This window comes from Procambarus clarkii, chromosome 78 (genome assembly GCF_040958095.1).
Source record: "Procambarus clarkii isolate CNS0578487 chromosome 78, FALCON_Pclarkii_2.0, whole genome shotgun sequence".
In the NCBI taxonomy this organism is placed as follows: Eukaryota; Metazoa; Arthropoda; class Malacostraca; order Decapoda; family Cambaridae; genus Procambarus; species Procambarus clarkii.
This window is the reverse complement of record NC_091227.1, coordinates 15,622,913-15,640,737: the sequence shown is the minus strand read 5'-3', so window position 1 is coordinate 15,640,737 and position 17,825 is coordinate 15,622,913. Positions and strand designations below refer to the sequence as shown.

The 17,825-nt window shown below is 39.3% G+C and overlaps 1 protein-coding gene across 1 annotated transcript in view; it reads left to right on the top strand.

Annotated features, from left to right (window-relative positions):
- LOC123746113 (protein turtle homolog B) overlaps nucleotides 1-17,143 on the top strand; it is an 85,233-nt gene extending 68,090 nt beyond the window's left edge. Inside the window, exons 11-16 of the mRNA XM_069314093.1 lie at nucleotides 1,105-1,196; nucleotides 2,071-2,348; nucleotides 11,602-11,735; nucleotides 14,941-15,110; nucleotides 15,739-15,818; nucleotides 15,968-17,143. Of these exons, the coding sequence (XP_069170194.1) occupies nucleotides 1,105-1,196; nucleotides 2,071-2,348; nucleotides 11,602-11,735; nucleotides 14,941-15,110; nucleotides 15,739-15,818; nucleotides 15,968-16,090 (877 nt within the window). The 3' untranslated portion in view covers nucleotides 16,091-17,143. The remainder of the gene's footprint in view (nucleotides 1-1,104; nucleotides 1,197-2,070; nucleotides 2,349-11,601; nucleotides 11,736-14,940; nucleotides 15,111-15,738; nucleotides 15,819-15,967) is intronic.
- Nucleotides 17,144-17,825: the final 682 nt, after the last annotated feature.

The following is a 17,825-nucleotide window of genomic DNA, read 5'->3' as shown; positions in this document are numbered from 1 at the left end:
GGTATAAAATTTCGTAACAAATCACCTATATATTTTTCTTTTTCCTTTTTGGTGACCTGCAAATGTTGAGATCCCGTGTAATTTGTCCATAACTTTTAGTTTTTTTTTCTAAACTTTTTTAGCTGGGAGATTGCGAATCCCCTGTTTTTTTCTGCTTGGTTTGTTTTATTTGTTCACGAAACAGCAATTTGCATTTTCTGTGGGCTTGGTTTCGTTCTATTTCTATCGAGTTTTTTAATAGTTTAGACGGAGGATATACATTTAATGATTAATTTTGACTTTGTATTGATACAACTTTATAAATTTAATTTATGTTGCATGGTTTGCAGGTTATACTCATTTAAATTTTTATGTTTTTGTTTATTAATATTATTTATAATATTTTAAAATATTATTATTAACTTTTTATTAATATTATCAGGAAATATGGTATCAAAATTTATTTTAAACTGTATTAAATCATTTCCCATGTATGTACAGTTATCTGTTGGATTGAATTGATTTTTTTACTTAAATAGTAAAACTCTCTTGTTGCTAGCCACTAATTGAAAATAAATAAATAAATCAAAATGTGAATATTAAAGAAAAGTGTACTATTATTATCGTTATTATTATTAATATTAAAATAATTATCAGTATTTCTTTTCGTTATATTCTATTTTTTTGTTTAAACGAAGCCATTAATAATTTGTTTAATCTTGTACAGTTTTCTTGAAGTTAAAATATTTCTATGTCTGCCATGTCCGAGGATCATGTTGCTATGTAGGAGAAGTATTATTACTATGTAGGAGAAATTATGTCACTATGTAGAAGCATCGTGTTATGTTACTAATTATTAGGAACGTGTTATGTTACTAATTATTAGGAACGTGTTATGTTACTAATTATTAGGAACGTGTAAATTCAATTTTTGTTGTTATGCCTATGCAGAATGTTACAATGCAAATGTATGTTTTATAATACGTAGCTGCCATTTTTTTTAGTACATCTCTACTAAAATGTCACTTAAAGTAACGTTTTGATGTTACTTAAAACCTGTTCAAGTGGACTATAGGCTCCTGCTAAACGTTTCAATAACAGTGGTGTCTATGTTGTCTCCCTCAGGTCAGCCAGGGACTATGGAACGCTCTCCTGCTGGGCTACGAACTCTGTCGGTACTCAAGCTGATCCATGCATGTTTACTGTGATCGAAGCAGGTGAGGTGCTCTCTGAATGAGGTGTTTGGGTCAAGTGCTTTCTAGGTGAGGTGTTGACTGTCCACGGGGGAAGTTCTGACAATATGGGTGCTGACTCTCTGGGTCAGGTGTTGACTTGGAACAGTTGTATTTCTGTTTGGAGTCTAGTGTTGATTGTCCGGAAGAGATGCTGATAATCTGAGTGATGTGTTGTCTTTCTAGATGAGATGCTGAGAGTCAGGGTGAAGTGCTGACTGTCTGGGTGGGATGTGGACTGTCTGAATCAGGTGCTGACTGTTTGGGAGAAGTGTTTACCGTCTGGGCTAGGTGATGATTGTCTAGGTGGAGGAGTTATGATTCTCTAAGAGAGGTGCTGACTTAGTCAGGTCCTGACTGTCTGGGTGAAATGATGATTGAATAGTTTGTGCATTTAATGCATAGTTTCAGCTTTCCCAGGAGTTCTAGTCCGTTATATAATGTTGCATTCAATTAAACTGATTAATGATGCCTTGATGGCTGTTGCAATATATATATCCCTGATATGAACTGTTCAACACACACACACACTGACACACATACACCCACCTTCCATCCATGATTACAAGAGCTTCTAGTGCTTGACTGTATTGTGTGTGTGTGTGCGTGTGTTTGTGCGTGTGCGTGTGTGTGTGTGTGTGCGTGCGAGTGCGCATGTGAGTCAGTTGCATAATAAACACAGTTTCTCTTAAGTCGTAGCTGTTCTCCCTCACTCACCCTTTCCCCTTCTCGAATACCTATCATTAACTTCCCCCCCCCCTCACCTTCTATTTTTCCCCCTCCTCTCTCCCTCCCTCACGCTCACATTAACCTCTTCCCTCTTTCTCTCCCCCCTTCCCTCCTCTCAACCCACCAAAAGGGCCTCCGGAAAGAGTGGGAAACTGCATTTTGGTGAACCTAACAGTGGGCACCTTAGAAGTAGGCTGCACTCCTGGCAACGACGGTGGGCTTCCTCAGCGCTTCGTAGCACGGGTCTACACCTCCCCTACGCACACCTTATTAGCGACGATGGAGGAGGATGACCCGAGGTTTCACGTAGAGGGCCTGACTCCAGGGCAAGACTACCTCATTACCATCACAGCTGTCAATGCCAAGGGCGCCAGCGAGCCGGAGGAAATTGATGCCATTCGACTCAAGGTGAGGTCTTTCTCGTTGTTTACTCTGAGCTGCTTTGGTTTGCTTTGAGGCTTTTGTTTGGTATGGTATGCTCTGGTTTGCTTTGATGATGTGATGGGGTTTGGCTAGTTCTGGTTTGTTGTTGTAATGCTGTGGGGTTTTCTCCGATATGTTGTGAGTTATGATATATTGGGGCATGTATGAATGTTGGTATTATGTATGATACAGCATTAACAATATGAATAACGGAAAATACAGAAGACCAATTGACCTATCAGATGCGGATCCTATTTATATCCAATTAAATTCATTCATAAGTAACCTTAATCTTCGTGTTAAACATTCCTGTGTCTATTATTTTTCCCGGTAATTGATTCCATAAATCTACAAACCTATTTTCAAACCAGAATTTACTCTGGTAATTCTTTTATCTAAACTTATCCAATTTATATCTATTGTTTTAAGTTCTATTTTTGTGTTGATATATTTAAAAACTTAATTAAAGATGAAGGTTTACATAAGTAAAGATTTAAATAAGTGATATATTTCAGGAAGATTTAAATAAGTGATATATTTCAGGAAGATTTAAATAAGTGATATATTTCAGGAAGATTTAAATAAGTGATATATTTCAGGAAGATTTAAATAAGTGATATATTTCAGGAAGATTTAAATAAGTTATAGATTTCACTCAAGTCGCCCCTTAATCTTCGTCTTGCTAGAGAATGTATATTAAGCTTATATTAATCTCACTTCGCGACGTGGATTACTTAATCCTGGAGGTAATTAGGTAATCCTAGACACACGTTGACAATTGTTGTAATGCTGTGATTTGGTCCGAAATTTTTTGAGTTTGCTGTGATGCGAGTTATTTATTATTATGTGAGGCCATGTTATCTTATTTACATATATTGTTACATGTGAAATGTCGTAAATATGTGCGAATTACGGCGAATGTTGATGTTTTGATATGATGTGATCAGTTGCGATATATTCTTCATAAATACATCGAGCGGAATGTGCTTTATCGCGCGATTTTCAATATTTACTTTTGAGATTAGTTGCAGAAAATTTCCAGTGCGTCTATATTTGTTATGTTTTAACATATCGTGAAGCTTGGTAAATATCTGGGGAACACACACACAAACATACACACACACACACACACATACGTGTGCGAATACGAACGCGAACGAACAAAGGGTACGCGAACTAGGGGACACAGGTGGAAACTGAGTACCCAAATGAGCCACAGGGACGTTAGAAAGAACTTTTTCAGTGTCAGAGTAATTAACAGGTGGAATGCATTAGGCAGTGATGTGGTGGAGGCTGCCTCCATACACAGTTTTAAATGTAGATATGATAGTTGATTGACGGTTGAGAGGCGGGACCAAAGAGCCAGAGCTCAACTCCCGCAAGCCCAATTAGGTGAGTATACACACACACACACACACACACACACACACACACACACACACACACACACACACACACACATCGGGGGCCTCGTAGCCTGGTGGATAGCGCGCAGTATTCGTAATTCTGTGGCGCGCATTCGATTCCCGCACGAGGCAGAAACAAATGGGCAAAGTTTCTTTCACCCTGAATGCCCCTGTTACCTAGCAGTAAATAGGTACCTGGGAGTTAGTCAGCTGTCACGGGCTGCTTCCTGGTGTGTGTGTGTGGTATGGAAAAAAAAAAGTAGTTAGTGTAGTTAGTAAACAGCTGATTGACAGTTGAGAGGCGGGCCGAAAGAGCAAAGCTCAACCCCCGCAAACACAACTAGGTGAACTAGGTGAACACACACACAGAATACAGCCCATAGCAGTTATCTAGCTCCTAGGTACCTACTTACTGCTAGATGAGCAGGAGCATCAGATGAAAGAAACTGCCCCTATGTTTCTGCCTCGACCGGGAATCGAACTCTGTCTGTTAAGACTACGATTATCGATCGCTGTTCACTCGGCCACTCGGACTTTTGTGTACTCTCCTAGTTGTGCTTGCAGGGGTTGAGCTTCGGCTCATTGGTTCCGCCTTTCAACCGTCAATCAACTGGTGTACAGATTCTACTGGGCTCTATCATACAAACATTTGAAACTGTGTATGGAGTCTGCCTCCACCACATCACTGCCTAATGCATTCCACCTGTTAACTACTCTGACACTCACACTATGTGTGTGTGTATCAGTGTAGTGTGTGTAAAAGATAAATATATGTAGTAGATATGATATTTGAGGTAATTAAAATATATTGGGAAGGATTGTGACATTGTGCACCTTGACTTTTGCACAGCTTACGATACGGTGTCACTCACAAGTCTGATTAGAGGAACCCATCCTTTTGACAGAGTCTTTCGCAACTATATGGTCGGTCGTATCAATATACGATAGGACAAAAAAAATAAAGCGTCCGGACAAAAATAAAGCTTAAAAGCCAAACTTAAATATTCCTAGGCTTAGTATAGCATCGATATGTAGTATATTAGGCCTCAGAAAGCACGTATTAGGCCTTGGATGGTTACGTTTGGCTAGGTCTTATTAGCAACATAAATATAAAATCGTTTCTGATTTGTCCAAATTCAGTACTAGAAAAGTCTACTTTCTGGTGGAGCATCACTACATATTTGAACTTTCCACCACATCGTTACTACAAGTAATTTAATTTTAAGAGGGTACGCTGGATTAGTCTCTCATGGTAGACATCTCTACCTCTCTGATGGTAGATCATGGTAGACATACTAACCTCACACTTACGAATACCTACTATAAGAGGGGCATGAAAACCTCTGTGTTTTGCAGAGTAATCATTAATACCAATCAAAGGCATAATAACCTTTGGTTATTAAGGTAACAAAGGTATAATAAGGCAATCACTACCACATGTTGTTGTTTTAAATTCAGCTACTCGGAACAGAAAGTTCCAAGCAGCACGGGCTATGGTGAGCCCGTCAAACTCACCTGACATAGGAGATGTGCCACTACCACATAGGACTGGTTATTATATACAATAATAACTTCCAGGTGTTGTACCTCTTGTAAGACGCCTGGCCGGTAAATGGCGTGAACAGGAAATCCAGTTAGCAACAATAAGTCGCCGCTGCTCCTCGCTACACCTCGCTCAGAATATTAAACGAGAAACAAAATTACCTCGTCTGAGTTAAAGAAGTTGTAGTTTTCGTTAAAACTTTTGTCGATGGTGCAATTACTCGGAAAACATCTTTTATTTTGTATGAGTTCTGGCGTAAAAATGCTTGCTTCAGCTCCTGGGTTCAATTTCTCCAGTTACTATCGAATTGTTTACTATCTCACTATGATCCTAAATTCTGTGATATGTAGTATTAATTCTCGTATTGAATCTGGCACCAAAACGTTACCAAACTTGTGCTGAAAAGTTCTTTCCTATAGACTGATGACTCCTCTCGCTTTGTGTGTTTTTTCGGTCTTGTTCCACATCTTGTCGAACAACCTGCTTGACAAACCTATCGATTTTCTCTAGTAATTTATGCATTGTGATTTTGTCCTTCCTGTTTCTTTTCTTCGGTGACGTGTGGGTGAGTTCATATGTTTTCGAAATTTATGGTTCATAAATACATTTATGAACCATAAATGGTTCATTTGTGAACCATATGGTTCATTTTGCCTCATACTGGCCTGAGGTCTGAGGCCAGTATGAGGCAAACATCTAAAATGTGAGTAATGTAATTACTAATTCTTCTTGTCTAATTGTATTTGGGCTTCAGCTGTTGGGCCCTGCCTCTCGACCATATCTGACTGGAGCACTTGTTATTAAACTGAAAGGTTCTATTAATATGAATTCGTGTATGTTGTCTACTTTCTCCATTTTAATCTGAAGTTCACTTCACATCATCATTACTCTGACACGAAATATGTTTTGTCTAATATCCTTATGGCTCATTGGGCGATTAGATTTCCTGAGTACAGTCTAGATACTGACCAACCAGCCTGTTATTGTTTACTTGCTATCCCTCACAAGATCCAACCTCATAACCATAAATATACGACACCAAGTATGTTGATACTTGTTACGCCTTGACAAAACATGACCTATTGGTGGAGAGAATGGGTTGTCAACCATGCACACGCCACTCGTGTTATCCAGTTTAGGTGTGTTTCATAAAACATATTTCTATGAGGAAATCTCGTGTTATCTCTCCAGGTTAATTTTTTTCTGCTGTACTCCATATGCGTTTTTTTCTGCTGTACTTCCAGTTTTTACCCATTTACATTAATTTGTATTTCCAAAATTGTACCTCCAGCATCTGTATATTAGATCAATCTCCTAAATCTAGTTGAGGCGATCATGTAGCTTGTTAGAATCACTGTTGATTTTCATCCTCTATATCAGTTCATACATAAGACTTAAGGTCGCAATTGCATATGAATTTAAATCTGCAATTTTAGATCGAATGTCTTGTGCATGATCTTCTGTTCTGTTTGACCTCCTCACTGCTATATGACCTAATTTAATTTCTCCGCACACACAAAATTGTATTTCCATTTTGTCGATAGAGTTGTTATACAACATTAAGTGAATTATTAGTATTAAGTGAGTTTAGGGCTCAGCATAAGCAACAGGGCTCCATTAAGGAACATATAATCTCTTCCCACAACCAAACCATCGCCAGAGAAATCCTAGTAAACAACACAGAAATCATCGATAGATACAGCGATAGCAGGCGGCTTCACGTTTGCGAGGCATTACACATCAAGAAGTCAACACCAGCAATCAACAGCCAATTAATGCACAACTATATTCTACCCACCTCAAGACTCCGCTCCAATATAGAAGCATCAAGAAATATAGACCAATAGGCTTTCTACAATCACTTCTATTCAATACCCATTGTTTCATGTTCTGGCTTGTGTTGATGAAATTAATACCTTATTAAATACCACTTCACCCCATCCACCTCACTCAAATGTAGATAAAAACAAAATCGGAGATGTTCTATTCTATTCAGTAAGTTCTATTCAGTTGTGTATGTGTTAACTAAAGTCTTTGAAAATGTAATAAGTTTTACGAAACGCGCTCAAGTGTCGCGTCAGACTAGAAATAAAAATGAATTTTGGAGAATTGATTTTTTAATTACCTCCAACAGTGAAAAGAAATGTACGAAAGATTGAGAAAATTCGTGTTAGAATTATTAATCTTACTTTTTCGGTCATATTTAATAATATATGTCTACAGGAAAGACTGCTACCAAAATATACTAATATATATATATATATATATATATATAGATATATATATATATATATGTATATATATATATATATATATATATATATATATATATATATATATATATATATATATATATATGTCGTACCTAGTAGCCAGAACGCACTTCTCGGCCTACTATGCAAGGCCCGATTTGCCTAATAAGCCAAGTTTTCCTGAATTAATATATTTTCTCAAATTTTTTTCTTATGAAATGATAAAGCTACCCATTTCATTACGTATGAGGTCAATTTTTCTTATTGGAGTTAAAATTAACGTACATATATGACCGAACCTAACCAACCCTACCTAACCTAACCTAACCTATCTTTATAGGTTAGGTTAGGTAGCCGAAAAAGTTAGGTTAGGTTAGGTTAGGTAGGTTAGGTAGACGAAAAACAATTAATTCATGAAAACTTGGCTTATTAGGCAAATCTGGCCTCGCATAGTAGGCATAGAAGTGCGTTCTGGCTACTAGGTACGACATATATATATATATATATATATATATATATATATATATATATATATATATGTATATATATATATATATATATATATATATATATATATATATATATATATATAAATATGTATATATATATATATATATGCGAACAAGCCTGAATGGTCCCCAGGACAATATGCAACTGAAAACTCACACCCCAGAAGTGACTCGAACCCATACTCCCAAGAGCCACGCAACTGGTATGTACAAGACGCCTTAATCCACTTGACCATCACGACCGGACAAAATGAGGTGATAGCCGAGGCTATTTGAACCACCCCACCGCCGGCACTCGGATAGTAATCTTGGGCATAGCATTTTACCAAATCACCTCATTCTTTGGGGCACACGTGAGGAACACAAATGCGAACAAGCCTGAATGGTCCCCAGGACAATATGCAACTGAAAACTCACACCCCAGAAGTGGATTAAGGCGTCTTGTACATACCAGTTGCGTGGCTCCTGGGAGTATGGGTTCGAGTCACTTCTGGGGTGTGAGTTTTCAGTTGCATATTGTCCTGGGAACCATTCAGGCTTGTTCGCATTTGTGTTCCTCACGTGTGCCCCAAAGAATGAGGTAATTTGGTAAAATGCTATGCCCAAGATTACTATCCGAGTGCCGGCGGTGGGGTGGTTCAAATAGCCTCGGCTATCACCTCATTAGTCCGGTCGTGATGGTCAAGTGGATTAAGGCGTCTTGTACATACCAGTTGCGTTGCTCCTGGGAGTATGGGTTCGAGTCACTTCTGGGGAGTGAGTTTTCAGTTGCATATTGTCCTGGGGACCATTCAGGCTTGTTCGCATATATATATATATATATATATATATATATATATATATATATATATATATATATATATATATATATATATATATATATACATATATATTAGTATATTTTGGTAGCAATCTTTCCTGTAGACATATATTATTAAATATGACCGAAAAAGTAAGATTAATAATTCTAACACGAATTTTCTCGATTTTTCTTACGTTTCTTTTCACTGTTGATGGTAATTCAAAGATCAATTCTCCAAAATTCATTTTTATTTCTAGTCTGACGCGACACTTGAGCGCGTTTCGTAAAACTTATTACATTTTCAGACTTTAGTTTACACAAACACACACAACTTTAACTGAATAGAGCTTAAACATCTTTCGAGTTTTTATACCTACATTTGGGTGAAGTGACATGTTACAATAGTTTTGGATGAGGTGAAAATAAACTTTTAACACAAGACAGAACACGAAACAATGAAACAGGTATTAAAAGTAGGTAACTGCAGAAGGCCTATTTTTATTGGCCCATATTTCTTGATGCTTCTATATTGGAGCGGAGTCTTGAAGTTCACCCAAATGTAGGTATAAAATCTCGAAAGATGTTTAAGCTCTATTCAGTTAAATTTGTGTGTGTTTGTGTAAACTAAAGTCTTTGAAAATGTAATAAGTTTTACGAAACGCACTCAAGTGTCGCGTCAGACTAGAAATAAAATTGAATTTTGGAGAATTGATCATCAACATCAACAGTGAAAAGAAAAAGAAAATTACCATCAACAGTGAAAAGAAACGTAAGAAAGATCGAGAAAATTCGTGTTAGAATTATTAATCTTACTTTTTCGGTCATATTTAATAATATATATATATATATATATATATATATATATATATATATATATATATATATATATATATATATATATATATATATATATATATATATATACAGGTTTATAAATGAATAAATCAAAAAAATATTAGCAACGTGTGTGTGTGTGTGTGTGTGTGTGTGTGTGCGCGCGCTTATACAATCTAACCTCTTTCATGGCAGGACGATTTTGTTTTAGATTTAGCTATTCAGAACTAAGTGTCCATGTAGCACGGGCTATGGTGAGCCCCGTAAAGGCAGGACGACGATTTGGCTCCGTCATTTTATACCAGAACAGTCACCGCGTCGCGTAGCCAATCCTTTCAAACAACAATAGTCAATTGAGCGTCATATGATTGTTCTCTTGTCTCCTACCCCGGGTCTTTCTCACGCTTCAGCGAGAAAGCATTGGTTTAGCCAGCGAGAAACAATGGGCAGAGTTTCTTTCACCCTATACCCCTGTTACCTAGCAGTAAATTAGGTACCAGGGTGTTAGTCAGCTGTCATGGGCTGCTTCCTGGGGGTGGAGGCCTGGTCGAGGACCGGGCCGCGGGGACACTAAAAACCCCGAAATCATCTCAAGATAACTCAAGATAACTTCAAGAATTAAGTTTTGTGTGTTTAACCTACTTTGTTTTGGTTTTAACGAGCATAGTGTTGGTTAATGAGCAACATATTGGCTCGTAGTATATTTGAGAGCGTTTATTATGCTGGGTTTTGTTTTATAGTGAGTTATATTAGTTAATCGTCGGAATGGTTTATAAAGATTTGTGTGTGTTTATTGTTGACCAGACCACACACTAGAAGTTGAAGGGACGACGACGTTTCGGTCCGTCCTGGACCATTCTCAAGTCGAATCGACTTGAGAATGGTCCAGGACGGACCGAAACGTCGTCGTCCCTTCAACTTCTAGTGTGTGTGGTCTGGTCAACATACTTCAGCCACGTTATTGTGACTCATCGCCTGCGTGTGTTTATTGAAATATATATTGATTTAACGAGTTTTGTATTGGCATAATGAACATTGTATTTAAGAGAGTTTATATTATTATAACAACCCATTCTCCTTTTTAGATAATATTTTTTTTGTAACTATGTGTATCCTAGTACAAAGATTGCCGTTCTAAGCAATTAGATAGCACAACTCTGTGCTTTATAGTCTGAAATAAATGAAGCTAAAAAAACTAAATATTCCTAGGCCTAAATATAATATAGTTCACATATATACTATTTTAGGCCTCAGATATCGTGTGTTAGGCCTAGGAAGGATTGATTAGGTTAGTTTAGTCTATCTCTGCAACATAAGTAGAAAATAGTTTTCCAGTTTGACCAACATAATAGTGCCGATTTCTACTTTCTAATTTCGTTGTAAGTCGGTATATTTACTATGGTCCTCATCATTACTATAGGTATTACCAAAGCGGGAGGATGGGCTGATTATAACGAAGTCTGTATTGGTTTAACGAAATTTTATTAGAAAAACGACCATTTAAAGTGATCGAGTTCTAAATCTGTTTAACGAACATTGTACTAATATAATGAACTTTCACAGACTTAATTATTTGTGAATTAGTATAATAATCTTTATATTTATTTACCGAGTCAATATATTGAATTATTGATCTTCGGTTCAACGTGTTTTATTTAACGAGTTGATGACCAGACCACACACACTAGAAGGTGAAGGGACGACGACGTTTCGGTCCGTCCTGGACCATTTACAATCGGCTTGAGAATGGTCCAGGACGGACCGAAACGTCGTCGTCCCCCTCACCTTCTAGTGTGTGGTCTGGCCAACATACTTTAGCCACGTTATTGTGACTCATCGCCTGCATTTAACGAGTTCTTTATGCTCTCGGTTTTTTCCCCTCCATTCTTCAGGTAGCAGAGAAGAGAATGGGGGAGGTAGCAGCGCCTCCCATGTCTCCTCTGGTGGGCGTGTTCCTAGGTTTAGTGGGCGGATTCGTGCTGTTGCTACTGGCAGGAATCCTACTCACTAGAGTCCGCTCCAACAAGTAGGTTCCTCTGATTCCTTTACTTTCATTTAAAAACAAAATAATATTTATAAGCAGTTAGGAGTATTTTGGGGGATTTTTTTTGTGCCTCCTGTTATATCTTGTGTATTTTTAGGATATTAAAATTTTTATGGGTTGATTTCTCTGCTTCTTGCAATGATGCATATATTTTCAGGCTATCTTTGTTTACTTGTATGTCTTTAATTTTGCTAACTATGTTTTTTGTGTTCATTTTTTATTCTTCATTATCAGTTTTGCTGTTGACCAAACCACTCACACTAGAAAGTGAAGGGACGACGACGTTTCGGTCCGTCCTGGGCCATTCTCAAGTCGATTTTCAATTTCAATTCCTGGACCATTCTCAAATCTAAATCGACTTGAGAATGGTTCAGGACGGACCGGAACGTCGTCGTCCCTTCACTTTCTAGTGTGTGGTTTGGTCAACATATTTCAGCCACGTTATTGTGACTCCTCGTCTCCATCGGTTTTGTTATTGTTCTGTTCCCTTTTAATTCGTATCTTTCATCGATTAGGTTTTCATTTTTGTGAGTTCCACTTTAGCAACAAGTTCCTGTTGTTAGTTGGTCTTTTCTGCTCGTCAGTCACCTGCACTGTGTTCCTATACTCTGTTTTTTGTATTCTTGTCGCTTCCCTGTTCCTCTTTCTCCTTCGTTCTGCCTAGCATACTTCGCCTTTTTTTCAACCATTTTTGGCACCCACCATTTCGATATTCTCTCGCATTTACACCTACACCCTAATTTCCACTATTTATATTTCATGCAATCCAAGCTCCTCCTACACCTTTCAGATTCCATCTTCGCTTGCTTCCAACATCTTGTTTACTTCTACACCTCTCCCTGCATCTTCCAGAACCCTGCTATGTCTACCTATACTCTCTTACACCTATTCTCTCCAGTTTCCTTTACACCATCAACCCTCTTCTTCTTCCTCCCTCATCCTTACACCCATCTGTCCCCCATACACTCTCCTGATACCTCCTACACCCCTACATTCTCAACTACACACTACGTCCTCCCTTTACAACCTCCTGTTTAACGTTATCATCATCTTCCCCATTTGTTCTCGTTTACACTATTCTCCCTCCCAGTCCACACCTTTAGTCATTCCTGTACCCTCTTGTCATCCCTACACCCTTACCCACAACTTTATTCCTCCTTTCTGCACACTCTTGCTTCCTCCATTCCCTCTTGCTCTCTATTACTCCCTGCTGTTCCATCCACACCCTCATGCTTTTCCTTAAATCTCCCTACGTTAATCATACTCCCAGCTCCTCACTACACCCTCCTATTTCACCTACTCTATTGCTTTCCCGACACCCTCCTGCTCCTCCTAGACTCTCCTGACCCTTAACACCCTACTGATCACCCTTACACTCTCCTGCTCCCCCTTTAGAAACCTTCCTGCTTGCCCCTTTTTACACCTCTCGCTCCTATTCCCCCTCCCCACAAGGGATCTCTTGCCACTTGGAAATACTTTTCCTCATTAACCATACAAGAGTCCGAGCTTTGAAAAAAAACACTCCCCCTAAGCACTGCTTCCTCGTCTCTCTCTCTGTCTCACCTTCTTTAAACGCAAATTCGCCTTCTCACCTGTCTGGCCCCCACACCCGTGGCTCATTAACCTCGCCCCACCATATCGTCGTGTTCACTCACCATCGCTACTGATGTTAGCGTGACCATATATCCTTCGCTCTCACACGCTAACCCAGCGTAAGTCACAGCACAAACACCTGCATATATCTACGCCTATTAATAGGCTATATAGGCCGGCGTTCCTGCCAGCGAGAGGGAAATGTACATACAATTGTTGGCAAACTTGTACAATCACTCTTATACACCGAGAGTAATACATATTCATGTATTCGTATATTTACATACATTAATGACTGTCTCGCTCAATGAGTTACAGGTAAAGCAGGACTCTAGCCCCCCCTGTGTATACTCCTACGTGTGTTTGTTAGTAATATATACACCAGTACTCTCTGTGTACTAGCGTGTGTATATTTGCATGCACATGAATAGATACAAAATCATTAGCCCGCGGGATAACACCTGTGTAACAACAGTATATTCTCACATATATCCATTGTAGCAGGTATACAAGCGTTTACAATAACATGCTGACATACGCACGCAGGCTTCGAATCCCGTTTGGGAATTATCGGTTACAGTTGTTTGTTTAACCACCCGATGGGAAAGTGAGAGGGTTGGGGAAGGAACTACGAGTTATAAAATTGATGGAGAGTTTTTTTATCTTGAAACACAAGACTCGCCTCAAAGATGCTCAAAACAAACTCGGTTTTTCTTACGCGCAAATGGTAACGAGAAACATATAACTTATTCATGTCAACAAAATAGGTGAGAGACACCAATGAATTTTATCAGTTGTGAGTTATACGAACGTAAAGGCATGAAATAGTTATAGATAAAATAGAATTATACACACACACACACACACACACACACACACACACACACACACACACACACACACACACACACACCTTATAGGGGCCTCGTAGCCTGGTGGATAGCGCGCAGGACTCGTAATTCTGTGGCGCGGGTTCGATTCCCACACGAGGCAGAAACAAATGGGCAAAGTTTCTTTCACCCTAAGTGCCCCTGTTACCTAGCAGTAAATAGGTACCTGGGAGTTAGTCAGCTGTCACGGGCTGCTTCCTGGGGTGTGTGTGTGTGTGTGTGTGGTGTGGGGAAAAAAAAAAAAAAAAAGTAGTTAGTAAACAGTTGAGAGGCGGGCCGAAAGAGCAAAGCTCAACCCCCGCAAAAACACAACTAGTAAACACACACACACACACACACACACACACACCCACACACACACCCACACACACACACACGGTCAGTCTTAAACAATCGTCGACATACATACAAATCACCCCTATAGCTGACATTAACAACCACGAAACTAATCGTCAGCTCACCAATTTAACCACTGGGGGCTGGACGGTACAGTGACGGTCTTGCTTCATGCAGGTCGGCGTTCAATCCCCGACCATCCACAAGTAATTGGTCACCATTCCTTTCCTCTCCGTCCCATCCCAAATCCTTATCCTGACCCCTTTCCCAGTGCTATATAGTCCTAATGGCTAGGGTCTTTCACCCCCACCCCTGATAGTTCCCTTCCCTTTACCTATTTATAGTCCTTACCTATTTCCCTCAATCAGATGCAGCTGTATTATACATCGAGATCGAAACGTGGGCGGCGGAGGGGGTCAGGCTACTACGACCGCGAAAATGTGTTCGAGCGGGCGGGGCCTGAACGCTCGGTCTACCCAGGACGAAGACGAAGACGACGACGACGAAGAGGGACCGGACGTAGTGAAAACAGCCAACGGTAAGGCCATTTTATTGTGTCTGATGTAGGTGGAAATGGCCAAGATGGAGGAGTCTTAACAGTGATTTTTAGCGATTTCCTCCTGATAGTTCCCTTCCCTTCTCTTCCCTTGGCAGTGGTTAATTGTCCAACGAGTAATTTGTTTTGTTATTGTTCTTAACGAGGAGGGAAAAGGCCAAATTTAAGGTCCTTGAACGGGCCTTTTTCTTTGCGTTGGCGAAAAGTGATAACGCAGAGCTTCATTATGAGTCAAACAGAGCAATTTTTATGACATTTTACTGAGACAATTTTTTGGAAGAGGCGTTAGAATGGGAATTGTATACCAACGCTATTGGAAACTGAAGTAAACCATCACGTAGTTGGCCAATGAACGTAAGAATAACGGTAACTGCAGAGGGCCTATTGGCCCATACGAGGACAAAGTCCTAGCAAAGTACTGTGGTGGCAAAGTACTGTGGTGGCAAAGCACTGTGGTGGCAAAGTACTGTGGTGGCAAAGTACTGTGGTGATAAAGTACTAGCAGAGTACTTTGGTGACAAATTACTAGCAAAGTACTGTGGTGGCAAAGTACTAGCAGACAGTCATGCTCTCACAATATTCAACGCAACCGGTTCATTTCTTGTTTCAGAGACGGCGCAGCTCCTGGAGGGACAAAAGTGTCCTGAAATCGTTCCAACGAGAAGACCTCAGTCCTATACGCACCCATCGGTAGGTACAAGAAAGCGAAATCAGAATTTTTATCATACTTCAATACATAATTTATTGTAAATGTGAATACACCTTAAAATATTTGCGAATATTTCTGCCAAACTGAATTTTCTACTTTCGTTAAATTCATTATTTTCTCATTCGAACAGGCAATAGCTCCGTCAGGTTCCAGTGAAACACCTCAGCTGACTCCGAACGGAACAGGTGGCCGGGCGCTCTATAGGGACGCTGGGAGCCCTCACCATCTGGGTCGTGACGAGAGCTTCGTGTAACTGTGACAAACGATATTGTGTATCGTGGACTGTACAGGTCCACCTGGAGCACCTACAGAAGAAGTGGTAGTGGGTGGCCAAGACCAGATGGTCAGCACATCCATACGGGTGACATCTGAAGCTGGCCTAGAGGCGACAGCACATCCATACGGGTGACATCTGAAGCTGGCCTAGAGGCGACAGCACATCCATACGGGTGACATCTGAAGCTGGCCTAGAGGCGACAGCACATCCATACGGGTGACATCTGAAGCTGGCCTAGAGGCGACAGCACATCCATACGGGTGACATCTGAAGCTGGCCTAGAGGCGACAGCACATCCATACGGGTGACATCTGAAGCTGGCCTAGAGGGACAGTCGGTCACTCACGTATTTTGTCTCTCTGAAGGCATCGGTAAAACTGGAATTGATGATAATCGTCCGTATCTGCCCTCTTTGGACATCTGCAGTAACAGAGACGGCTTCGGCCACAGCAGTAACATAATTCGGGACAAGTGCGCATGTGAACACCGAACTGATAAGCGAGTTTCGGGGAAAAGATGGCTGTGTGTTTCACCCATATACATGGAGTAGATGTATAACAGACTCACGTGGAATGTGTATATATAATACAAATGTGGGATTGTGCATAACGCGTTCTACGAAACGGTGTTTACGTACCAACACACATTGCCATGAGCCATACAATCATTGCAGCGCCAGCTGGTCTTTAAGCGACCAGCAATGGAACTTTGGTGCGACGTAACGAGGAATCAGTGCTCCTTAAGGAAATAAACGGGTGATAATTGTGTTGATATTACAAGACTCTTGAGTGTGTGTGTGCGCGTGTCGACGCTGTTCAACGCGCGGAGCCTCTTTTACACTGCCACAAGTATCGCGTGAAGAAGAGACTAAGACACCACCTAGACTGAGTCATAGAGTCCCTACAGGGTTGTCTTTTTTGACGTAATCTTTGACACCGAAGTCGTCGAAGTGATGATTAGATAATGAAGTTCATGCCAATCACAGATGAATAAAACAAAATCATTATGTTAATGGGGAGCCGTCTATAATATGGTGATTATATTATACATATATATATATATATATATATATATATATATATATATATATATATATATATATATATATATATATATATATATATATACACGTACGTGTGTGTTTGCTATTTTAAAATACAGTGCAAGTAGTTTTATACTTGTTGATACCAACCAACACTGTTATCTTGAATACATAACAAAGGATCAAATGTATTTCTTGGTACATTGCAAATATGCAGCAGAGCTTTTTGTAATAATTATTTTGGTTTGGTGAAGATAGCGATTTCTTGAGTCTCTGTTTTGGAAATATTTCTCATATTATGGAAATATTTCTTTTTATAATGACAAATATTTCTCATAATAAACAGACTTGGCTGTAATGAGTCTGAGAAAAAACGCGATTGACTTTTTAAATATATCAATTCGATCAAACATTAAATCAGCATTGATATAAATTTAATTTAGTGATAATTTAAAATTGTCGATGATATTTGTAATGTTTCTGTCCAAATTATACATCAATTCTCGTTTTTCTCTCCAAATGGACAATCTTTTTATTTAGAATATCCTGTACGAAAACAAGCAGCTATGTTTAAAGTTAGGACATGGTAAGGACACAGTAATACCCACCTATGGAATTTTATCAATAGAAGCTGCTGGACATAATTTTCCAAACATAAAATATATCAAT